Source organism: Bombus vosnesenskii, unplaced genomic scaffold (genome assembly GCF_011952255.1).
Source record: "Bombus vosnesenskii isolate JDL3184/JDL3185 unplaced genomic scaffold, Bvos_JDL3184-5_v1.1 scf7180000013265, whole genome shotgun sequence".
NCBI classification, from domain to species: domain Eukaryota; kingdom Metazoa; phylum Arthropoda; class Insecta; order Hymenoptera; family Apidae; genus Bombus; species Bombus vosnesenskii.
The window spans coordinates 5,730,776-5,755,990 of record NW_022882925.1 but is presented as its reverse complement, the minus strand read 5'-3'; the positions used below and the strand labels follow the sequence as shown (position 1 = coordinate 5,755,990).

Sequence of the window (25,215 nt, the reverse complement as noted above, 5' to 3'; positions counted from 1 at the left end):
TTCTTTTTTCGCGTAGAATCACCCCCTTTCCGCTTGTACCACCAGTTACCAACCACCCTGTATATATATCATACTGTTAAAAAGAGACATTGATGTTTCATATTATATCAAGTAGTAATAAAGATTGTCAGAACGTCATAGCGCAACTCATGTTGCGCTTTACTGTATAGAGTTTCTTTTTTAATTTTTCAGGATACTTGCAATAAATAAATAAAGAACAAACAGCTGAAAGAAATATAAAACAAGTTAGGATTTGTTTAATATACATTGTTTATTGAATTGAACGAGTGGAAATTTGGATTTTCTCTTGTTCGCTTTCACATATGTATATACTTTCTATAAGTTTCGCCATATTGTTTGCTACACTACCGCCTTCTAAAGTAAAAAGGAGTTCGGGGTTAGAATCAAAGTATTAACACTTCGTTTGATTCACTTAATGTCCCTGTGTGTTTTTTTTGTTCGAGTGACTTTACACAGTTCCATCATTTATTAAATCCTACTCGTAAAGCGCGAACAAACTACGTAGGTTTCATAGTGTTTACATAAAAATTATCGGTGCATTTTCGTATACCATTAATAACCGACATTCAATCAAGAATTTTGGAACATGGCTGCTGCTGCTGCTGCTGCTCTGCTCGACGAGCTTATGGGAAGGAATAGAAATGTTCTTCCCAATGAAAAACCCAAAGAACTTAATTGGGAAGATCCTGAGGTAAGTACTCGAAAATGTTGATATTCCGACATAGTTATTTGAAAAGTTAGAGTTTTGAAGTATTGATATTTCGACATAATTTTCATTCTTATTTTTCATTACAGTTTTGTAAATTATATTTAGTTAAATTTTGCCCTCATGATTTATTCGTTAATACGAGAGCTGATTTGGGTGCGTGTTCTCGAGTGCATGATGACGAAGCTAGAGAGTTATTCGAAAAAGCTCCTTACTCGTATCGAAAACAACAATACGAGGATGAATTTATTAGATTTTGTCAAAGCATGTTGAATGAAGTTGAAAGAAAAATAATAAAGGGAAAACAACGATTAGCCCTTATTGGAAGAACAGAAGCGGTAAATTAATTTTAAAGATTCATTTTGTAGAGTGCCCTATGTTTGTAATGATAAAAATCTATAAATTATTATTTATTTAGCCTACCTTGACACCAGCACAAACTCAAAGAAATGAAGAACAAATTGCACTTTTAACTGAAAAAATCAACAAACTAGTAGAAGAAGCAGAGCAAAGCGGAATACAAGGCAATGTGGAACAGGCTCAAGGTCTAATGAGACTATGCGATCAATTAAAAGAAGAACGAGAAACGTTAAGAAAGTCTAATGATAATAGTCATTACAATCAGGTAAATATTATAATACATTGTATAAAGTATCATAATAAAGAACAGTAAAAGCTAAAAATTTCGTTTATCTTAGACTGCTGAATTAGCTGCTGCACAAGAAAAACAGATGGAGGTATGTGATGTATGTGGTGCATTTCTTATTGTTGGTGATGCTCAACAACGAATTGATGATCACCTAATGGGTAAACAACATGTTGGCTATGCTAGGTTAAAGAGCGCTCTTCAAGAAATTATGGTAACTCATAACTTTTAAGAAATATATTTTGTATACATTCTCTGATAGCTTGAAATGATAATTACTATAAAAATAACTTTGTAGAGTAAACGTGAAAAAGCCAGAGATGAAAAGGAGCAAAGGAGGGAAGAGGATAGAAAACAAAGAGCACGTGCAAATGAAGAACTTGATAGGCGAAGAAGAGATGATAGGGATAGGGATAGAGAAAGAGATAAACGTCGTAGGCGTGATGATGATAAAGGCAGACATGACTCAAGCAGTCACAGGTATCATAGCTACTCACATGTTAATTTATTACATTAAATTATTAAGGTATGATAATTTCATATTGCTAATTATGTGCAGAAATTCAGGACACAGAAGTAGAAGCAGATCAAGAGACAAACATGACAGACATCGAGATGATGATCACCGACGTCATGCTCGAGATAAAGGTAAATAAATAATGCACCATAGTAAAATTTGAACTATTCAAAAATCCATTTAACTTTCAGGAAGTCGTGATCATCGAAGCTCGAGTCATCACAACCGGCGTCGCCATCGATCTAGAAGTCGAAGTCACAAGTAACTACTCTTGATTGGTTAGTGAGTGAGAAGTAAGCCAGGTATGCACTAAACAATATATCATACTCGTCTCAATTACTGTACAGGTTCTTTACCAGGTGAGTTTCATTAGATGCACATAATATATACATGATAATTATCTGTAATTTTGAAGAATGGCATAGTCACAGCGAGCCAGTCTCTGGTCCTGCCTATTAATCGGAGAAACACTTGTACTAAATTTCATATGGACCTGTTTGTACAGCGTTTAATTTTCAAAGTGACGAGCTCGCTCTATGTAACGTATTACTGAAAAACGGTGCATCGAGGTAATGTCGAGCAAGGAATAGTAAAAGTTGTTCCCATATGAAAGGTATTTTTATCATGTAGTACTATAGATATTGTCTACAGAGCAAGATAGGAGAAGGTATACCTATGCTTGCTTTGATCGGTATAATGTCTTCATAGCGTAAATCAATTATATAACTTCAACGACTGCATAGCTTTTTTGTCGAAAAGAAATTAGTGGTTTAGTGGAGGAAACAGTGCCTACTTCCGTAGACCTGCCACAACAGTGCCCTGTGTGACTGTGACTATACAATCCTAGCTTCTACTACGCATTTCTGAGGTATTTATATCGGAATGATAATACCAAACATGTCCTTTTATTAGGAAAATTAGACGTTTTCAAAATGGTGATCTTTATTTTGGAGCAATATTTGAGTGCTTAAAGTTATGATAACAAACTCCTGCTCTTACTTTCCTTATTCCCTGATTGTAATTTATTGGAGCATATTCAATTTGAAATCAAACAATTATTAATTAGTCAGGGAAAATTTCTGCTATGTACCCAAAGGAACAAGTTTAATCATTATGTTTAAGATAATAAAGCCATAATTTTTTGAAATAATAAAAGATTCATATGTATAGTCCAAAAATATAAAATACGCACATTTAACAGCCATGTGGCTATAATTGATTAATCGATAAATAAGTCCAGATTATAACTTGGTATATAGTTGTATCGTCGTCTTTTGAACTCTACTTGTAAAAGTTTGAGAAACATGTATCATATATGATGCATATTCTTCCCTTTGCATGCATTTTTTTCTCCATTATTTTTAGTTCTGAGAGACAGGACATGGCGAAGCTCAGTCAAATTTTCTTAGCAGAAAGTCGTAATTGTTATAGTATCACGGTACAGCGATTTGAAGGTTGATGACAGGTCATGTGGAATGTATCTTATGGTGCTCCGAGGACATCCCCTTTAATCATATCTTGTCTTATTCTTTTATCGTGTCCTTCATTTCGGCTTATAGAAAACTCATACTTTGTGCGCGTACTACATTTGTGTAATTCATATGTAATTCATATTGACTCATGATAAATCATTCACACATTTAATAATATACTTCCTGGACCACATAGATTAAAAAAAAATAGAAAGAAAGAAAGAGAAATGGAAGAAACAAAGTATTAAAATAATGGCTCTAAATAAAGGATCGTCTTGTATTGTTACATTGGGATGAAAGGAGTCTTACATGATAAAAGATCCCAATTGTTTCTAATTAAAATTTGTTATCCATCATGATAGGTTTTCATTCCACTCTCATTTCATTTTTATACTGTCATACATCTAATAAATAATTTTATATTGAAGGAAAATTACTAAAAATAAATTTATTAAAACATTATTTCAGCACAGACCTACTCACATGAAAAAGGAGTGAATTTATTAAATAGTATTAAATTTTTATATTAATAAGTATCTTCTAAAAAGGTTAATAATATTTGTTATATAACTTTTGTAATGATAATTAATGTCACTTTTTCGTCTATAAGTTTATTAATACACCAATTATTTTTATTTAAATTTTGTATAATGTATTTAAAAACTTATTCTGTTTATTTCCAATGTCACAAGCAAAGATGATCAGTTTTAATTATGTAATCTGCTTCCTCACACATGTAGCCGACAGAAGTATGATAATTTTTTAAATGTCATATATTAGGACAAGGTTAACAAATAATATATAAATACGTTATCCTGTGCTATTTGGTAACGACCAAAATTAATATGAGAGAAAAAGATAATAGGATCATAATTTCTAAAAGCTGTGTTGTCTATTTTCAGACAGGAGACATGCCATGGGAATATAACCATTACAACAGGCTCACTTGCACACTGCTTAATATAATATTAAGGTAAAGATTTTGCATAATCTAAAAATTCCAATCATGAATTTTATACACTTGCGTTTAAGTTGATATTTGTCGTGTCGCATACTCTTCAAGCTAATTATGAAAAATCAAAATTCTAAAAATTTAGTATCTAATTACTATTGTCAACATTATAATTTAAAAATTAAAAGCAGATTTATTAGTAATCTATTCGTATCTGATACAAATGTTACTTTAGGCTACATATAAAAAAAGATATGAAGGTAAATTGTCTATAATTTAAATTGTAATACCTTTAAGATTGTTAATTAAATTTAATAAAACAGTACTACAATGAAAGTATCAGGTTATTTTGGAAAACATGCAAACATTAAAATAGGCAGGAATATAAGCAAAGTAACAGATACTGTACAATTTTTAACATTAAATTATAAAATTTATTAAATAAAAATATATACAGGAATAACACATTATTGAGCGATAGGATATTCTACCTGAATACTGTACATAGTAGTGATATTTGCTATAATACAATTGTCCGCTAGAATCAAATTATCTTTATACAAAACTAAAATACTGTATATCAAGTGTAAATATTTACATTGGCTGAATGACTTTGGTTCCATCATGCGTAAATTATTGACTTTCTTTAAATTTGATGTTAACAAACACCAACAAATTATATTATTAAATAGAAACAATTTTATTTAAGCCCTATAAATTTTGTAACCTAAAAATAATATATTATTTAATTCATATGATTTGTCTTGATAATAAAAAAGTGAAAGATTTACAAATTTTGCTACCTCTTCGTATACGGTCCAAGCCATTGCAGTCACTAATGTCCTTCTCAACATTCGTGGAACAATGCCTTTAAAATATCCTAATACACCATATCTTTTATAAATCCTAAAAGCTGCATTATGAACGTCTTTAAATTCATTGGGATATAATTGCATTTTTGTCTTGATTACATCAGCAGGTTGTGTTACAATGGAAGCAAATATTCCTGCTAGTATTCCACAACTAAAATGAATCGGAGCTGACGACTTGGCGTAGGGCAAATCTAAAAAGAAATATTAAAAAGATATAATCATATCGTGGATAAATTAGTTTCTAATTTTATTTTGGTAAAAATTTACCTGCTTCCGTAAAAATATTTTTTAATTGAGTATAAAGCGTGAGATAAATGCCACTATAAGGAGCATCTCTTAATAACGTTGGTATTAACCCTCTTGAAAGACCTCTTACTCCTTCCTGCTTGTAAATTAATCTTAATGCTTCTGCTATGCTATTATATTTATAAACTTCACTCTATGAAAACAATATCAATATTAAATTTTATGATTTCATGTAACTGGTATTAACTGGAATATTCTAGATTATTAATATCAATATTTTTATGTCTAATCATTAAATTTTACTTTCTGCATATTTTTCTTTCTATAGTGTATATATTAAAATATAAATATATTTGTAATAATTACACCTACTTCAAAACGTGTTTTTACTACTGTCATTGGAATTAATAAAACTCCAGACATAGACCTTGCAGTAATACCTAATAGCAAAGCTTCTGTAGATGTGAGTGGATCTTCTAGATGCAATGTGTGCTTTAACCAATGTAATGTTGAAAAATACAATCCAACACCAGGTACAACCCTAGTAATGGTCTGAAAATTTTGTTTAATCAGTAACATTTCTTAAGTTTGTTAAATCTAATAATTGCAAAAATTCTTACTGGAGTCATACCCTTCCAGAGTCCAAACACATTTTCATTTTTGATTATATGAATTACTATGCCTAAAGTACCACTTTTTGGAGTACTAGTACAAGAATAAGCAAATTAAATAATTTTGTATAAATTAATTAAAAAATGAAACATTATATTATTTTACACTTACTCAAGATGCATATTTACTTTGCTTTGGAGTCTGGTTTTAACAAGATCCAATGGTTGAAATAAAATAGTTGAAAATGTACCAGATAGTGATCCCACAAGAAAAGACTTCAAAACAGGATACTAAAAGAGATATATATAAAAATTTTAATTTTGAAAATGCATTGGAATAAATGATATATTTCTAATTAAATATTTGAGATACTGTGCAAATCTATCTCTATTTATATAATTTAGAAAAATTATATTGAAGATGCGATACAATAGAGTAGTAGATATTAATACATCTCATATGATAACTGTGATTGTAATACACATATGACCTATTATCTTGCATGAGTTTACTCACGTGAGTTATAAACTTCTTTTAAAAGGTCAATATAATTATTATCTATACATACATTACAAGATGATCTCTTTTCACTCTTTTTTTTAATATTTCTTAATTATTTTTTTTAATTGTAAACTATATCTAAAAATAATATGCTGCAGTCTAGATCTATAGACTATGAAAAGATACTTCCTATAAAAAGAATTTATAATATTCAATTCACACAATGTTTGGTACAGATATAACATTTCTAAATGATGATTAATACATGGCCTGCTTTTATGTCTTACTAAATATTAAAATTTTATTTTGAATATCTTTGAATATTATCAAAATTATAAATCTACTTTTTATAATTGTATAACAGTTACATTTTTATGATAGTCGTAGAATAGATAATTTTTTATTTTCTTTTTCAGCTTATACTTGTATATTTGGGACATCAAACTCGCAAATTCATAATGCAAATGAACACATGAGATACTAAATGGTGGATACTGCTCCACATAAATCATCTCCCATCCAGTACACCTCTTTTTCTAATTAGAGGTATTTTTTATTCAAATATATTAGTACTTTCTTTTTTTATTCAATGTATAGAATAATCTTTATCAAAAAAGGTATAATATATAATATAATATATTTAATAATTAAATAAATAAATTTTATTTAATATATATTTAAACACTAATCATTCCAATATTCTTTTATATTTACATAATATTAAGCATAAAATATTTTATCCAATTTTATTAAAAGATAACTGTTCATATATATACAAACAAAGAAGATACTAAATAAAATTTTTTAAACCCAACAGTAGCTTCAAGTATAACAACGTTTTCCCTTATCAATTTTTGGGATTTTTGTCATTACAGTCAATAAAAATTTTATTAATTAAATTTCTTAGAAATTATTTAAAAACAAGTTATTGTAAAATGATAAGATTCCAATACTTACAGTTCCAAAAGCTTCCATGATATAAAATCTATTAGAAGTTTAAAAATGAAAAGATTTTAAATTGCAATAAAGTGAACTAGTTCTTGATATAAGACAAAACTGAACAAAAATGTTTTCTTAATGCTTCCTTTACTGTTACAAAGATACTGAGCATGTTGAAAACGTGACTCTTACTTACATCTTCTTTTATCTTTGTCTCACCATGTTCTGGGTCAATAGAATAACCCTGCATATCGACACATGCTCCAGTAAAAAAATCCAAGAATATCAAACTAAAACGTGATTTAAACGTGACTTAGTATGAAACGTGACTTATTTCACTATGTATTTAATCTGAAGATATAAGAATTACAAAATATGTTATTTGTTATATACATTGATTTTAATATCATATGATTTCACACTCTTTACATAAAAAAAACTAAAAGTTTCAAAATAATTTAAAAAAAATAATGATAAAAGATAAAAAGAATGATTTAAAAATATATACTCTAGTGCAATGACTTTACAAAATTAAGATGACTATCTATTTTAAATAATTTATTGTTCATGTACCATAATATTTCATGATAAAAATAGTGACATATGTATGTATTTGTAGCTGATTAAAAAATTTATAAGTATTAAGTAAAGATTTAGGCATAAAAAAAGAATTTGTTTAGGTTAGAATTAAAAAATTTAAAGATGAAATTCTGATATTTTATAAAATTAAATAGAGCACTTAATTATTCATTTTAAAAATATATCGTACATTTATCGTTACTATATACTGTAAATATAATTATATCATTACTACTGAATGTACTTCGTAATAACTGCACATTTGAAAATAGATAGGTCAGCAGTAATGTAGAATATAAAGTTCTATAAAATTATCGCGAAACCGATAAAAAATTCGTCCTTATCAAAGGACTTATTATTTTGAAATAAATTTGTTTGCGATATTGTCGTGGATTTGTTCGTAATTGCATGTGGTCAATGACGTATGTATTGTTTGTTTTAAACTTACATTTCACAACTAAAAAATAACGAAAACAGTTCATTGATAAATATTTTGTAAGATGTATGTTTCAGATTTACAAGATATATTTCTCGATATAATAGCGTACAAAAAAATACATGGGATACATGTTTATCATGTTAAACATTGAGACAAGTTATACAAATATAATTAATATATCAAATTTATTATATAAAAAAAACTATCAAATTATAATTAAAAATATTTAAAAATATTCAGCATTAAAGTGTATTTTTTATTAATACTTTTATTTAAATAAAAATTAATCTTTCTAAAATAAACAAAGTATTTTTTATTCTAAATATGACAATATGAATAATATAGGCTGGTGTATTATTATTAGAATTATAAATTCTTTTAATTTATATTAAATCTTAATAGTACATACAATATTATTATGTATTGTATAATAAAATATTTCTTAGAAAGCCCGCTACTTGAAACGAACTGGATTTCCTGTTTGTGCGCTGTGTTCGCTTCAGAATTATAATTTGCAGTAGGATGTCGGCCATTTCTACTTCGTATACAGCGTGGTGTGGTCGTTATTCTTACGCAGTCGAGTAAGGTATGCTATTTACTTAGAAGTCATTTAAAATTTAATTTCTTTCAGTAATAATAACAATTTCTAATATTATCAATATCTAATGTATTTTAAACTATATTAGGTTGAGTTTAAATATCTCTTCGAATTGATTGTTTCTTAACGTTCTTTACACACGTGGTTCGAATAAATTTTATTTTCGCTATCTTATATAGAAGCATAATTTTACAATATTACAATAAATTTATTCATTTAAATATTACATATATTTATGAAATAAAAGAAAATATTTTTTATTAAATATATATTAGGTAACGACTGTACAAAATGGTTAACGGACGGATACCCTCAGTTTTTTCAAAAACTTATGTTACTCCAAGGAGACCTTATGAGAAGGCTCGTTTAGATCAAGAATTACGAATTATTGGTGAATATGGTCTTCGTAACAAGCGTGAAGTATGGAGAGTTAAATACACACTAGCAAATATTCGAAAAGCTGCTCGTGAGCTTCTTACTTTGGAAGAAAAGGATCCTAAACGTTTGTTCGAAGGTACTACATAAATTCTTACTAATATCTTTCATTCAATAAACTTTTTACTAGATTTATATGATGAATTACTTTCTGACACCTCTTGTCTGATCATTTTGATGTTATTTCTTTATTTCTACTGATGAAATCATGCATTTAATGTTTTCTTTGTATACTTTAATTTTTATTTATTAAAGTACGTAATTATCAGGAAATGCTCTTTTGCGTCGCTTGGTAAGAATTGGAGTACTAGATGAAAGCCGTATGAAACTTGATTATGTTCTTGGCTTGAAAATCGAAGATTTCTTAGAAAGACGACTTCAAACTCAAGTATTCAAATTGGGACTTGCTAAATCTATTCATCATGCCCGTGTGCTTATTCGTCAACGTCATATTAGGTAAATTTCATTAAATAGAATACTTCATATGCCTTAAAAAATGGGCAAGAAATATCTGATTATACACAGATTCTTTCTAATCTTTAAGGCAATAATAAATTCCAGATTAATCACCAAATAAGGAGTAAATACTTGTTTGGTTTCATAGCTGGAGACAATTTTTAGTTTCTTCTAAGAATGAAACATGAGAGTAATAGTCTTTTGGCTACTGCAGGTATTCAAACATTCCTGATTGTCCAATGAAAACAATAGAAAAAATGTGATTTTAAATATTGGCTGGGTAGCTATGATACTCGAGAACATGCAGCACTGTGTATTAATATTTTCTTTCAGGCAGGCCACTTGAGTGTTAGGAAACTGGCACTTAACGTCTGTCGCGTACTTACGGATACATATTCGCGTTAAAAATATATAATTGGTATATTCTTTATATGTTAAATAGAGTCAAATTAATATCTTAAATTATTAAAGATACAAATTATTGGGAAGTAGAAATATGAAACATAACATGTATTCCTATTCCAGAGTGCGCAAACAAGTGGTGAACATTCCATCTTTCATTGTGAGATTGGATTCACAGAAGCACATTGACTTCTCACTAAAATCTCCATTTGGTGGTGGTAGACCTGGTCGTGTCAAGAGGAAGAACTTGCGTAAGGGAAGCGGAGGAGCTGCTCCAGAGGAAGAAGAAGATTAAATCATTTGTTTTGTAATACTTTTATTAATAAAAGTATTCCTTAAATGTTCAATAATTTCTTAAGTTCTGATTTTTATTTAAGTTCCTACTTCTTTGAGTAATATAAGCTTAGTGTTTAAAAGAACAATATTATCGGCAGAAAATTGTAAGATATTAATAGGAAAATACAGAATTAGTGGGGAAATTATTAAATTCCTACATAATAAGGATGAAGAAATAAATAACTATGTATTAATATCGTCTAATATATCATTTCAACAATGAAAATCAGTTAAATATTCATGTTTGGTTAATAATTTACAATTAGTACAATTCTATAATTTTATTAATGAACTAAACCATGTACATGTAAAATTCTTATCCTATGATTACAGAAATGAATAATCTTATATCAAGTTTAATTGAAGGAAAAATATTTCATTTATTTTCATTTAAACTCATTTTTAAATAAACATATTGAAATAAAACAATCCTGTAAAAAATGTTAGTTTTCAATGTATGCTGCGAGGAAAAAATAAGTTGAATCTGAAATAAGAAGTCCTTGATCAAGAATTTTTATTAGAATAGGTTGGAGGATAGCGCCGCATAGGAACAGTGCTGGCAATATGACCCGTTGAAATTTGAAACCAGTTGAAACGTACGAAGTCGCGACAGTACCACCTTGAACCAATGATCGCGTAATATCGAAGAATTTTTCGAAGTTTGTCGGTCCTGGCTCGAAGTTCGCCAGTCTACTATGTTCAGAGTATACTTGTTGCACGCGGTGGAGTTGGATCGGTGGTTGGTCGAGGAGGGAAGAAAGGGGACAGAGACAAGAGTAGAAGTAGAAGATTCTTCTTACGTTAACGTGGGACTTCGCGAGCTTTCCGCAAGCTGGTGAGCGCGTCTCGATCAATTAGCATATGCCACTTCCTAGCGGGAATTTTGTTTCACTGATTGAATAAAGGTAATTAGATGACAGTGTGCTATTATAGTGTAATCCAGCGACCGTTCATCTGATATCGTATACTGACAAAAAACAGTCGGGTCTCGAGCCAAAACTTGACACTTCTTTTTTTTTGTATTAAAGCGGGAGACCGCCTTTCTAACCTAAATTCTAAATTCTGTCATGGACAGAATGCGGGGTAGGGTAAGGAGGGCGATAACCATGAATCTCCTTCTCTTTTTGACAGCTAAAAATACGGTTTTTTGAAGGAACGACCGCAACATCGAACACCTTGACTATTTCGGATACGATACGTCGCGCACGCATCCTGACTCGTTCACGTAGTTTTGTCTCATAAAATGCGCGCTTTTTCATCTTTTACTGTATTATGTGTTTTTCTACTCTACAAACTGCGATTAGTTATATTTGTATTGGTTGGTTAACATTTCCATATCGAGTGGGAGCTATCGAGTTGTTGTGCATTCGTAATTTTTTTACTTAACATTTAAATGAAAGTGTGTAATTTACGATGGATTAATACACGACTTATAAATGAAAATTGTGTGCTTTGAATTTGTCATTCACTATATACCGCCGTCGATAGAATCAGTTGACAAGATAGCTAAATTATATGTTTTGTGCGCGATTAAAATCTTTTTCTTTCTTATTTACAATTTTAATTTATGTGATAAAAATTATAATTATGTATTTGTAATTTTCATGTGTAGCAAAAAAGTAGATGTATAACGATAATTAAGTAAAATACTCGTTTTTTATTTGATATATTGTAATAATTATTAAAATTTCATTGAGGAGATGATATTAAAGCTTAATTTTAGTCTTTGTTATATCTATTGTTATGAAAATATATTCATTCTTTAGAATGAAATTAATCACTACTTAAGCTTAGATCAATTGCTATTATTGTAGAGCATATTCATTTTGTCAATCTTATCTACAGTATTGATATCTGTAATATACAGAATAATGTGCTGATCAAAATTTAATCTGTATTTTTTATAAATAGAAATAATAATATATTTGTAGTATTCACTTTTGGAAGTTGTAATGCAAGGAACATTGAAAAAGCACTAAATTATTATTGTAACATTTGCAAATTACATTTCAGTGTAAAAAATATATAATTTATATCTATGATTTCATAAGGCAATGATGAATTTGTTTTATTAAATATTAGTACTATAAAAAATTGTAAATTATATTTATCATTTGCATATAGAAAAATTAAATATTAAATAATTATTTTTATTGTTATTCACAATGTTGTTATTTATTCTTCATAATAAAATCTATTAACTTAACTAATCAACTAGTTACATTTTATAATATATTCTGAATTTATAAATGTAATGTATGATTTTCTTCTTTAAACAAATATATGATGTATAATCAGTAACATTGTTAGCTGTAATTGGATTCATTATCACTGTGATTGTTGCATAGATAGCTACTTCCTATTTGATGTAATATCTTATTGCCTATACTGTGATGTAATGATTTTTTGAATAGACCATAATGCTGTATAATAGTTTGAATATACTTTAACATTATTTGCTAATAAAGGTTGGTAAATATAAGGTTTCACATATGTACATATACATATAAATTAACTATATTTAAATCAAAATCTTTTATTTCATTTTACAGAATATACAACATGTCACATCATTTTGTCACAGTTTGTGTAGTTTGTGTTTTATGTGCTGCACACACTCCATGTTCAGCACATACTGAATTCTCAACAGCGGGACAAACAACTCATAATTTTGTTAACTCTGAGAAGCAATTAGGACCTAATGAACAATTACAACCATCTTGGTTATTAATAAAATCCAAAGATACACAGCAGAGGGATGTGAGAAAATTAAATTTAAATAATCTAGGTGCTTATAACAATGGTGCTGTTGAATTTTCGAATGTGTTAGATAACAATAGCAGAAGCAAAACTATATTATTGGTACCAATTGCCACAAATGAAATCTATACTAAAAACAAAAACACAGAAATTGTAAAAGTTAACGAAAATGTTGAAATCCCAATCATAGGGGAAGATCCAAACAGCTTAGAAGATATAGAAATATTAGAAAGGCTAGACCAAATTGAAATTATGCACAATGATGAATTAAATGCAGCACAATTTAACGGAGATCAAAATCCTCTTAACAGGATTAGGCCAAAAAGAAATGTAGATATTATAGATGAAAAATATTTCATTGAAAAGATTTTTGAAGCTTATGGAGATGGTACAAGCATAACAATGGAAGGCTTTGAAAAATTGTTAAAAAAGTTAGGACTATTGAGATTATTAACAGATATATCAAGCGTAGAAAATCATAATACTATTACTAGTCAAAATGAAAATCCACTGGGTAAGTTATTTAATTTATTGATTAAATCATTATTAGAAACATATCTCTTTAATGAATTGAAGAACTTAAATTAATTTAATAATAATTAAAAAAGAATTTATATTTAAGAATTTATTTGAAGATCAGTCTATATTATACATACATGGTATACTACTTTTAATTACCAATTACCAACCTATCAATCATAATAAGAAATAAAGCTACATCTGCTCTTATGTATATATAAGCTGATAATATTTTATCTTTATTCAATATGAGAATCATCTTGATCATAATAATTTAGCTTAACTTAAGAGTTCAAACTCCTTTTCAATTGACCTTGATTCATTAATTCATAGAGTTATTTATTGATTTCATTGGATGCTTATTTACAATTATATTAAAATGTATTCATGATATCTTATGAAATAAATGTATTTAATGCATAATATAAAGCTAGAAAAACATAGTTAAATATTAAAAAGAATCTGTAACATTCATTCTACAGTTATGAATGAATAAACAAAATTTGATAATACTTCTATTGTCTGTACAAGATATCAGTGGTTAAATAATCATATCATGTGTAATGTTATCCTCTATGTAGATAACTGACATTTTTCTATTATCAGTCACATACTAATATAAAAATGTTGTTATTATGAAGACATATATTATAATATTTTTATTATATTTTGTATTATATTATATTGTATTATAATATTTTTGCAATCTGTCTTTTTTGAACACATTTATTATATGAATTATTCATGTTTTTAGATTAAATAATATTATGCAAAACTTTCCAGTATAAGTTTTTTTTCGGTACTATGAATAAATATATAATTTTTTCTTTGTGTAGACAAGTCAAAGAATTTACAAAATAATGGCCTACCAGAATATGAAAATGGAGCTAAAAAGGAACGGGTGAGATAAATTATAACAATTAAGATTACAATCTATCATACAGAAATCAAATAAATTAATATTTTTCTTAAGTAATTAAATATTTCTCATAAAGGACAATCTCGCTATTTCAGTGCTTAAGTAGTAAAGAATTATTAAGTACTGTTGCAAGAGATATGCCATACAATTTGATCACTAATAATAATTCAACATTACCAAGTTGGCTTTTTGAACGCGTGTGTCCAGCTCTTGTTTACCAACTAGCAGGTGAATCAAGCTCAGAGAGAAATGGATGTATTCGTGTACCAGAGAATTATAAGCCAATAATTAATAAATATCACGGAGAAGACGTTACTCGAAATATGGTTCAAGGTATATAATCAATATAATATCAATTAGAATTTGATATTTTTAAGTATTATAGAATTCTAAATACATGACTTTCTTATTTAGTGTGGGCCTATTCAACAATCAGTATTCTAATAATCAGTCTCTGTGGTTTACTTGGTGTAGCTGTTATACCTTTCATGGGTAAAATTTATTATCATCAATTATTGCAATTTTTAGTTGCACTTGCTGTAGGAACATTGTGTGGTGATGCTCTTATTCATCTTTTACCACATGTAAGATGTTATATAATATAAGTATAATATTTTAACATAAAGAAAATAAATTATATTACTACATAAGAAAGAATTATTCTTCTCTTAGGCAATGATGTCACATCATAATCACGGACATATTCATAATGACCATGTTGAATTAGATTCTAAAGAAGAACACAACATGAATATGTGGAAAGGGCTAGTTGCAATGATGGGTCTTGCATTATTCTTTTTTACGGAGAAAGCTTTAACGATGTTAGCAGAATGGAGGAAACTTCGACAACGTCGCAATAAGGTAAATATTAAGTCTAAAAAGATATTAGGATAAATAAAAATATATAAATTTTTCTAATATATGTATAAAATACATAAACTTTTAAATAAAAACTGTTTGTAATTTTAGCTTCCATCACGTGTTCGAGTAATGAGAGAAACTGATGGACCAAACAGCAATGTTGTTGGAGAGAAACTTTGCAAACACAAATATTCGTCGTATCCATATTGTTATGGTGAAATTAGCACGGATCAAGGTATGCCACGATTTAGTCAAGGTTTTAATGAAATATTTAATGCTTTTAATTCTATGTTTTAAAGAATGTTATTTATGGTAAAGAGGATATTTATTATTCAGATAATCATCATAACCGCCAACATAATAACCATGAGAGACCTCCTGTGATTGAGGAGGAAAAACCATTGACGTCTAACTGCAATTCAGTTTCAAAAATTATGACGAATGATGTAGAGAAGAAACCAACTGAAGATTGGAGATTAGATGATTCAATTGTAAATACTAAGAAAAATACGGATGGTGCAGATATACCTTTAAATGAATCAGAAAGTTATACTGTTATTATACGCGAACATGAAATGAAACATCATGGTCATACTCATTCACATGGTACTATTAAATATATTATCTTATGTCTGATATAATATTTGTTAAACGATATAATTTAAAAATTTGTTTAGGCCACGTTCATTCTGCACCTGAATCTATGTCTAGTGTTGCTTGGATGGTAGTAATGGGTGATGGTTTGCATAATTTCACAGATGGTATGGCTATAGGCGCTGCTTTTTCAGCAAATATAGCGGGTGGCTTCTCCACAGCAATAGCTGTATTTTGTCACGAATTACCTCATGAAATAGGTACATTATACAAACATAACTTATAGTAGTAAATAACTTATTAAATCTTATAAAATATTCAGAATTTTTATCCTTTATTCCTTTATAACAGGAGATTTTGCAGTTTTGTTAAAAGCTGGTATGAGTGCTAAACAGGCTGTTTTTTATAATGTGTTATCTTCCGTACTTTGTTTGTTTGGTATGATATTTGGAGTATTATTAGGGAGCACTCCTGCTATAAGTAGTTGGATATTTGCAGCTGCTGCAGGAATGTTTATATATATAGCATTAGTAGATATGGTGAGTATAATTTTAATTCATTTAATTAATCGTAATTATAATTAAGCATCAAATGTTTTATATAGATTCCAGAATTATCTTCAAGTCACTCTGTGGAGCGTAGTTCTCAATGGCAATGTATTTTACAAGCGTTAGGGCTATCGTGTGGCCTTGGAATAATGTTAATTATAGCGCTCTATGAACACGATCTTAAAAATATATTCAGTGATTAAATTTACAAAGACTGACAAGTTTTTTGAACAATGGTAAGCTTGCAGTACTTTCTAGAACTATATTTACAGTCACCAATTAAGTCAATAAAGCTTTGACTGCCCATTCTTACCGAAACAATATTTACTGTTACTATAATATAAACAATTTACTTTTTCTCCTTCTCACATTTAGCATAAGATTTCTTATTGATAGCAACATAGTTTGTTATTAAAAACTTAAGAAGGTACTATAATGGAATAAATGTTTTACAATATTAAGAGTATTCGGTGCACAAGAACAAATGAGCTAAACAACTTGAAGAAAGTTAGGTAATTCAAATGCAACGACAATATTTGAAGTATGCTTATTAAAAATTATATTTGAGATATTGCGTTCTTTGAAAACAATAAAAACAGTGAGGATTCAAGCTAAAAGTTGAACATTTTGCAATTTATTTGATAAATTATTATAAAGATAGGTAATTGTAATCAATTTTTAACAGATAATTTTTTATATTTTATTACTAAAATCACATAAATTTATGAAAATGCCATGCAGTTCTTTATTTTAAGTCTATTAATTGTAAATGATGATTGGCTTACATCGTAAAAAATGAGAGATGTAATGTTCTAGTTAATATAAAAAAAATTGTGTACAAAAATTGAATAGCTATTACTTCATTGACATTTATTTTAATTAAAATATTTTTAGTTTAATGTACCCGATTCTCTATAAACAATATGAACATTTTCATTCTATATTTAGGTGAGATATGTGTCAGTATGTATATGTATTGACTGTTGTAACAATTATAATTAAAATCTATATTATTTCCTTAGTTATCAGACACCTAGCATTTACATGATATGTATGTGTTTTACAATTATCATTGTATCAGTACCCAAGTTTAATTGTGATATATTTAATAATTGCATTCTTTATTTTGATATAATAATTTAGATAAATACAGCTTCAGATAAATACTTTGTAATTGAATCAATGTTATACGTAATTCTATCATGAATGTATTATTATAAAAGTTAACAAAGTGCTCTATATGCTTTATGATAATTTTAAGCTGAAATAGATATATATTAGTTGAATTATAAGATCAGAAAAAAAAGCAGTGTTATCAAGTCATTTATTATTAAATTATGGAAAATTAGACACCTTGATCATAAATGCATTTTAAACTAGTATGAAAATGTTTATTTTTTGAATCTTTGGTGCTTATTTCTTTCAAATTGTTTTGTAGTAATTATTCTGCATTTGCACAAAGTTCTAAATATCATACAATACTATCAAGAAAGTGCATATACAGGATGGTTGGTAACTGGTCGTACAAGCGAAAAGGGGGTGATTCTACGCGAAAAAAGAAGTCGAAAATATAGAATAAAAATCTTTTTATTTTTTTTAATTTTTCCATTGAGACAACGATCTACAGTGAGATCCGTTACAACGTACCGCACGCGTACCGAGCGAAAATTCAAAGTCGATTTTCTCGAAAACAAAGCCTCAAACGAAAAATTTTTATTCTATATTTTCGACTTCTTTTTTCGCGTAGAATCATCTCCTTTCCGCTTGTACCACCAGTTACCAACCACCCTGTATATAAGTTTGTGTTTTAGTAACTAACTACCAAATAAGATGATTATTGATAATGTCACAGAGTACATATTCTAGTTTTATGTAACTATAGATACACTTATACACAAAGTAAATTCATCAAGTATGGACACAGATAAACTGAGGCGGTAAATCACTATTCATAATTGGGTATATTAAAAATTTTAAATACTCATACTGCCACAGTAATTATCAATTGTTGAATTGGTAATTACAATTATATGTACATATCTGAATGTCTTAAGATAATACACAATTAAAATTTCTGAGCTAAATATTTTTAGCTGTACTTACATAAGAAAATACAACCATTATTTACGATTGTAAAAAAAACTGAAACATCTTCAATTTTCTAAAAGTGCGTTTTAAACAAAATTTGTTTGCAATTATTCCTATACAGTGCATTTATTGTTGTAATGAAGTGGAACATTCATTTTCAAAACATATATTGTGCACTTTTTTATTACTTAAAAAATTTACTATTTAAACAACCAAATTAGGGTAAAACCTCATCTACTTATTGTAAGTTACATTTATTTTGTTTGTATGTTAATGATTAATACCATGATTAATAACTATGTATTTTTTTACAGAAAATGTAAAAATTGAAAAAAAGTGTTATATTCTTGTAAGCAAAATACTTTCTTACATTATATCTTATATTAATACTAATGTATTTAACTAAATGATTTGCGCTTTTTGTAAAAATTTAAATGGAAAGCATAAACGTTAGTTTTTGGAAAAATGTTCATATATTACTCTATCCTATGGAAGATTTTAATTTCTCTTACATATAAGTGGAAATAGTAAATTTGTTGCTTTGTACTAAAAAAAGAATATTTCATTGTTTTGAGCTCATTGTTTTTTTAAGCAAATTTGTTCTTATTTGCTGTAATACATTTTGATAACTACTTTATTAATAGTTATTCTAAGATGCTATACTTAATCCTTTATTTGTAGTGATCATTATATTCTTCTCAATTAACTTTAGTATCAAATGAAACACAATATCAAAAAATAAATAATATTGAAATAATAATTTATTGGAAAAATGTCATAATAGAGGAAATAAAATAATCATTTAAGAAGGTGCATTTGTATTTTATTTTTAAAGTTGTACAATGAAAAGGTGACAGTGGCTGTCACAATATTTACAAATGAAAATGATTGTTAGTAACTGCACATGTACACAAATACATGAACATATAAATTATATTAATACATATGAGTAGTTTAGAATAATAATAGTGTAACGTCCATTATTGATTTTTCAAGAAAAACAAGCTTTTGTGAAATGTTCTTGGATCAATCAAATATTAGGTCATCCCATAAGTTTGTGCCGTTTTTCGAGCAGTTATATATGTTAAGATTGTTTACATACCCTTAAGTTTCATGAAAAAATGTAATCCCCCTCTTGTTGTACAACTTCTTCCCATTTTTCTGGTAGGGCGTCTCAATAAAAGTTCTCTTGTTTTCCTTTAAAATAATTTTCTAAGCTATTTTTGAGAATGTCAATATTTTCAAATTTTTTACCTACTAAAAAGTGTTGTAATGCTCTGAACAGGTGGTAATCAGATGGGGCAATGTCTGGGGAGTATGGGGATCTGATAAAATTTCCCAATTAAATTCAGACAATTTTTTTGTAACGCTTTTCGCGACATGCGATCTAACGTTGTCGTGATGGAAGATAACGTTATTCCTATTCACTAAACCTGGTCGTTTTTCAGCTAGTGCTTCCCTTAATTTTTCTAACTGACTGCAATATTAATCTGCAAAATTAAGACTGTCTGAATTAATGGTATCACCACTAAATAAAAGTTCAAAATAGAGTATTCCTTTATAATCCCACTATACACACAAAAGAATTTTACGTGGATGTAACCCTGGTTTTGCACAGCGTTGAGGTGGCTGATTTCGTTGGGACCAGCTACGTTTCCGTTCGGGGTTTTTGTAAAGTATCCACTTTTCATCACCAGTTACCAGGCGTTTAAGGAATGGCTCATGTTTATTACGCGCAAGTAATGACATGCACGCTGTTGTTTGTTCAAGACGGTTCCGTTCCATAAGTTCATGGGACACCCAAACGTTCAACTTTGACACCATCCCCATTTTTTTTAAATACCTATGAATCGTTGTCTTAGGTATTTTCAGAACATTTGACATCTCTTGAACTGTCAAACTTCGTGATTTTTCAACACGATCCCGAATTTTATCTTCGTCTGTCTGAGGAGAACGCCTGGAGCGTTCCTTGTCTTCTAAACAGAAATTCCCAGCTCTAAAACGTTGGAACCACTTCCTACAGGTACGAGATGAAAGCGCATTTTCTCCGTAAACAGTACATATGTTTTTCGTGGCAATTATTATAGAACTTCCTTTCCGAAATTCATATAACATGAGATGTCGAAAATGGATACGCATTTCACTCATGATTTTTTACTGTTAGAAGTCACTGTGTTCACTATATTACGATCTTATCCCACGAAAATCTGCTCTAGCCTGTTTTCGATCAGCTAAGCTCAAGTGCATTGGTCCCTTATCGCTGTATGTTTATAAATCGACACATGAAATGTATACACAAAAGTCGACACGAACTTATGGGATGACTTAAAACAAGTAACGAAATGTTATCAATATTTTAATATGGTAAATGTAGTGCATATGGAGGAACTTCATTGTTATACTAATACTTAAAATTGTCTTGAACATGTATGTGGTATAGTTTTGTTTGTAATAAAATTGGAGATACACCACTATTATTCTCAATGATACACATCCTTTGTTGTCACACAATATTCATGTTTGAGTTCATATCACTTTTAATTTTAGGCACTTAATATACAGGTAAGAATATAGTTAAGTTGAATAAAATTCATAAATAAAATTTGCATAATTATGTAACAACAAACATTAATATTCTATGATTTGAAGTCATAGAAAAAGAGCTTGTCACACAGAAACAAGATCATCTCTATCACTCATCTGTGCTGATAAACTAAAAGCTGTATCTGTGCTAGCTTCACTATTTAAACTTTCATTAAATACTGGTTTCATATGTGCAGCATCACTCATCTCTCTCATTAATCCTGCCATATCATCGTCTGGATCAATTTCTTGAATTTCTCCTACTACATCAATTTCCACAGATTGATTATCTGTTGCTGACATTTCCTGTGCTTCAGGTTTTGATTCTTTAAACTGAATATTGTGTAATAATAATTAAAATTAATATTGTTATATCAGATTTATCAATGAAAATATCTGTTTAAATATTTACCTTCATAGTTTCTAATTTACATTCAGATGGTAAGTTCATGTGAAACACACAATTTGTATCAAAAATTACAGGTACTGGTTCATGACACTCTATATCTGCTCGAATTGCTCCACATGCTTTGAATAAAACTTGATGTTGATCCTATTAACATAATAAAATTTGTTAATTATTTTATACATTTTTTATGTTGGTTGTGATTATGTAATTAAATAAAATTATTTTACTTTAAGGATATGTTTGCGGCAATGTTTTGCAGCAGGAAGAGTTCTCTCTCCACATTTTACTCCACCTTCTGTAAAAATACATTTTGATATACTTGGTATTTTTTGAGTGGGTCCTTCAGTTGCCTATAATGAATACATAATTATAATTTTTATTATTATCGTATATTATATTAACACTATATATTATACAAAATAATAAAATTGCATTTAACCTGTGCTCTACGTTCTAAAGATTTTCTATATAATATAGCTTCAGCTCCACTTCGTCTATGATAACGATTTAAGGCTTTCAATTTTTCATAAATTTTCTTTTCTTTTGCAGTTTCTTTTGGTTGGTCATGTATACTACATAATGTTTCCTTTTCCTTTTTAAGGGCATGTAGATACTTTCGTCTTTTCTCTCTTAATATGTACTGTAATCTTCTATATTGATCTATGTAAAGTGATTGCAGTCTAATTAGTTTTTCTCGCGCAATGTAGATCACCTCCTCAGCAGTAAAAATTCCAGCATGCCTTAAAAAATTAATACTAATGATTCCATAGAAATTACTGTTTAATTTTTGCAAAAAGCAACTACGAAAGGAAAGTAAGTAAAGATAAAGATAATTGATATAATCCCATTTTTAAGATTTGCTCAAGCCAAAGCAAGCTAGCTGTTGTTCTACAGAACAGAATAAAATAATAAATTAGTATAAGTAATTATATATAAGTATATTCTTACTTTAAAGGATCTTCTTGTGCACTGTATAAACTTTCATTATCACTATCATCAAGATAACTTCCTTTTAAAGTATCAGTCACTGTTGTAGGTTCAATATCGCTATCAGAGGAACTTGCATAATCCAAAATATCACTTCCACTTGCATTTACTCTGTATGCATCAACTTCAGCTAAAAAACGATTTTAATATGATATTCCCATTTAATTTAAAATCAGCTTTAATTTTTCCTTTATTAACAGACTACTAGATCAAAGCTTACTAAAAGGGTCTAATGCTTTGATTTTTCCTTCTTCATCTTCGGTATCTTCAGTACTTGAATCTGTTTTCTTAACATAGTGACTTAAATTAAGTAAGAGCATTTCAGGTGTCTGTGGTAAAGAATGTTTTGCTGTAGATTTTATACGTGCTATTTGGGCTTTTCTAGCATGCTCATTACAATATCTGTATATATATATTAAAGATAGATTTTTCATATGTAATTTAAAATACATAATAAACAAAATATTCATTAAATTTACATTTGATACATACAAAATATCTCTTCTATCCAATTTTGGTGCAGGATTTTGACATTTTCTGCCATTACTATTATATACAAAACCACATTGCTTGAAAGGTGCATTTGGATCCTCAAGAATATGCTTGGCGCAATAAGTATATCCATCAAGACAAGGTTGTGAGCATTCATAAGATGAATATAAGCACGTTTGCATTTGTTTGGGCTTTTTTGTGGCTACAATAGTCACAGGCATTGTTGTTTTTGGGATACGAAACATAACTTACCTATGAAATAAATAAAAATTATACAATTTTATTATAAGCTCCTCATAACGCATAAGAAAAAATCGCAAGATAACTGCATTTTATGAATTATTTCTGAAAATAAAATTCAAAACAGTGTGATTTTCTCATATTCTAATTTCAAATTTGGCGCGAGAATTTACAGCGGAAAACAAAACAATTTTATTAATTTCATTCGTTGAAAGTAATTTCGATAACAAACGATATTTTAATTATAAAAAATTATAGTATACATAACTTATTACAAATGTTCGAATTTATATCATTTTATAAAATAAAATTGTAATATAAAATGTATATGTAACAAGTGGTAGTCGCCGCCATTTTATACGTGAGATGTTGAATGAAGTCTCATTGATGTATGTACGGATTTCGAAAGAATGAGACGGCATGTGATTGGTTTTTGTGAAAATTCGAATAAAACGAAACTGAGCGGGACTTAAAAAAGCCGCGAAGCATTATTCTATTAGAAACTTACTGTGATCTCTTACATCAATTCTTCCGTGAAGGAAAGTCAGTGCCAATTGAATCACGCTTATCACCGTCAGCGTATTTCTGGATATATCAAGAGAATGAAAAAAAGATTAAGATATCGTGAAATGTAAATTATTGGCGATTGTGCAGCAAGTCTGAAGTTATATACAAATAAATGACAAACAACTCGAAAGACACACTGGATCCTTCAATAGGACAAAGATAACGGGACGCTATTACAGGGGTAACATTGGCTGCAAACACATACTACTAGCTCAACGACCACTGCGTCACTTCCGGAAGTTTAAAGTTCTAAAACTTCTAATTGATAAACTACGTGATTCATACCTATCGTAGACTGAGAAAAAGTTCAGGTAGGTTATGACGTTGGTCATAAAATATTAGCCAAGTTGAATTTACGATACACACCTGTGTTTACAGTTAACCAATGCAACGTGTTTGCTACGTAGAATTATATTGATATTTAGTTTAAATTAATTCAAGTGTACATTTATTACATTCGTCGATGTCCAGAAGATATTACAATTTGTTGTGCAACACATCGACAAGAGTAACGTTTTACAATTTTTATTTTTAATGAAGTGGGATAAATTTTATAAGTGCACAAATGTTGTGACAAGGTTAAGTAACCTTAGTACCTCAAGCAAGATAAGATATTACAGAATTTTTATTTTTGTTATTGCAATTAAAACTATTCGAAAGAGTAATAGTATTATTTCCATAACCAACCTCATGGCCTGCCAAAAATTAATAAATCAAGTTTTTTAATGTGGTGTACGATAATATAAAAATAGAAACTTCGAAAGATATTTCCGTACAGTAAATAATGTCGTATATAATTGATTATCCTGAATGTTTGACGTATATCGAGCTCTAAACTTTACCTTAATTATAAATAACAAATCTACGGAACTTTACGTAAAAATGCAGCAGTTTTTATGACGAATCTTAAAAAATAAAT

At 28.7% G+C, this 25,215-nt stretch overlaps 5 protein-coding genes across 23 annotated transcripts; 3 read left to right on the top strand and 2 right to left on the bottom strand.

Moving 5' to 3' along the window:
* The first annotated feature begins 218 nt into the window (after positions 1-218).
* LOC117242605 (luc7-like protein 3) lies at positions 219-9,091 on the top strand. 13 transcript variants are annotated; one of them, XM_033509465.1, is made up of 9 exons: positions 219-712; positions 817-1,065; positions 1,146-1,352; positions 1,426-1,587; positions 1,672-1,853; positions 1,933-2,021; positions 2,082-2,168; positions 2,238-2,249; positions 2,306-3,982. In XM_033509465.1, exons 1-7 carry the CDS (start codon positions 608-610, stop codon positions 2,153-2,155), a joined length of 1,068 nt encoding a protein of 355 aa, XP_033365356.1. In that variant the 5' UTR covers positions 219-607; the 3' UTR covers positions 2,156-2,168; positions 2,238-2,249; positions 2,306-3,982. The 13 variants fall into 13 exon arrangements, 5 of the variants coding, with proteins under 5 accessions (XP_033365356.1, XP_033365380.1, XP_033365337.1 ...); XR_004495309.1 differs by lacking the exons at positions 2,238-2,249; positions 2,306-3,982 and adding exons at positions 4,265-4,335; positions 8,949-9,091 and having other exon boundaries at positions 220-712; positions 2,082-2,192; XR_004495304.1 differs by adding exons at positions 4,265-4,335; positions 8,949-9,091 and having other exon boundaries at positions 220-712; positions 2,082-2,758.
* Positions 4,726-7,863, bottom strand: LOC117242643 (mitochondrial glycine transporter-like). Its single transcript, XM_033509498.1, has 7 exons — positions 7,681-7,863; positions 6,216-6,334; positions 6,053-6,137; positions 5,805-5,984; positions 5,454-5,625; positions 5,118-5,377; positions 4,726-5,041 (listed from the first exon to the last, which is right to left on the bottom strand). Exons 1-7 carry the CDS (start codon positions 7,732-7,734, stop codon positions 5,015-5,017), a joined length of 897 nt encoding a protein of 298 aa, XP_033365389.1. The 5' UTR covers positions 7,735-7,863; the 3' UTR covers positions 4,726-5,014.
* LOC117242655 (40S ribosomal protein S9) lies at positions 8,954-10,743 on the top strand. Its single transcript, XM_033509510.1, has 4 exons — positions 8,954-9,088; positions 9,376-9,614; positions 9,805-9,991; positions 10,517-10,743. The coding sequence occupies exons 2-4, from the start codon at positions 9,392-9,394 to the stop codon at positions 10,686-10,688; spliced, it is 582 nt and encodes a 193-aa protein (XP_033365401.1). The 5' UTR covers positions 8,954-9,088; positions 9,376-9,391; the 3' UTR covers positions 10,689-10,743.
* Positions 10,744-11,409: 666 nt separating this feature from the next.
* Positions 11,410-18,310, top strand: LOC117243406 (zinc transporter foi-like). Of its 5 annotated transcripts, XM_033510865.1 has the most exons (13): positions 11,410-11,634; positions 11,861-12,128; positions 13,078-13,197; positions 13,282-14,003; positions 14,845-14,909; positions 15,023-15,260; positions 15,342-15,511; positions 15,600-15,788; positions 15,897-16,023; positions 16,125-16,394; positions 16,466-16,642; positions 16,734-16,921; positions 16,987-17,133. In XM_033510865.1, the coding sequence occupies exons 4-13, from the start codon at positions 13,292-13,294 to the stop codon at positions 17,131-17,133; spliced, it is 2,283 nt and encodes a 760-aa protein (XP_033366756.1). In that variant the 5' UTR covers positions 11,410-11,634; positions 11,861-12,128; positions 13,078-13,197; positions 13,282-13,291. The 5 variants fall into 5 exon arrangements, with proteins under 5 accessions (XP_033366756.1, XP_033366757.1, XP_033366755.1 ...); XM_033510866.1 differs by lacking the exon at positions 11,861-12,128; XM_033510864.1 differs by having other exon boundaries at positions 11,410-12,128.
* Positions 18,311-21,567: 3,257 nt separating this feature from the next.
* LOC117243407 (KAT8 regulatory NSL complex subunit 2) lies at positions 21,568-24,556 on the bottom strand. 3 transcript variants are annotated; one of them, XM_033510868.1, is made up of 8 exons: positions 24,238-24,556; positions 23,490-23,741; positions 23,218-23,399; positions 22,959-23,127; positions 22,450-22,765; positions 22,238-22,360; positions 22,014-22,154; positions 21,568-21,934 (listed from the first exon to the last, which is right to left on the bottom strand). In XM_033510868.1, the coding sequence occupies exons 2-8, from the start codon at positions 23,732-23,734 to the stop codon at positions 21,686-21,688; spliced, it is 1,425 nt and encodes a 474-aa protein (XP_033366759.1). In that variant the 5' UTR covers positions 23,735-23,741; positions 24,238-24,556; the 3' UTR covers positions 21,568-21,685. The 3 variants fall into 3 exon arrangements, with proteins under 3 accessions (XP_033366759.1, XP_033366761.1, XP_033366760.1); XM_033510870.1 differs by having other exon boundaries at positions 22,450-22,750; XM_033510869.1 differs by having other exon boundaries at positions 24,251-24,556.
* Positions 24,557-25,215: the final 659 nt, after the last annotated feature.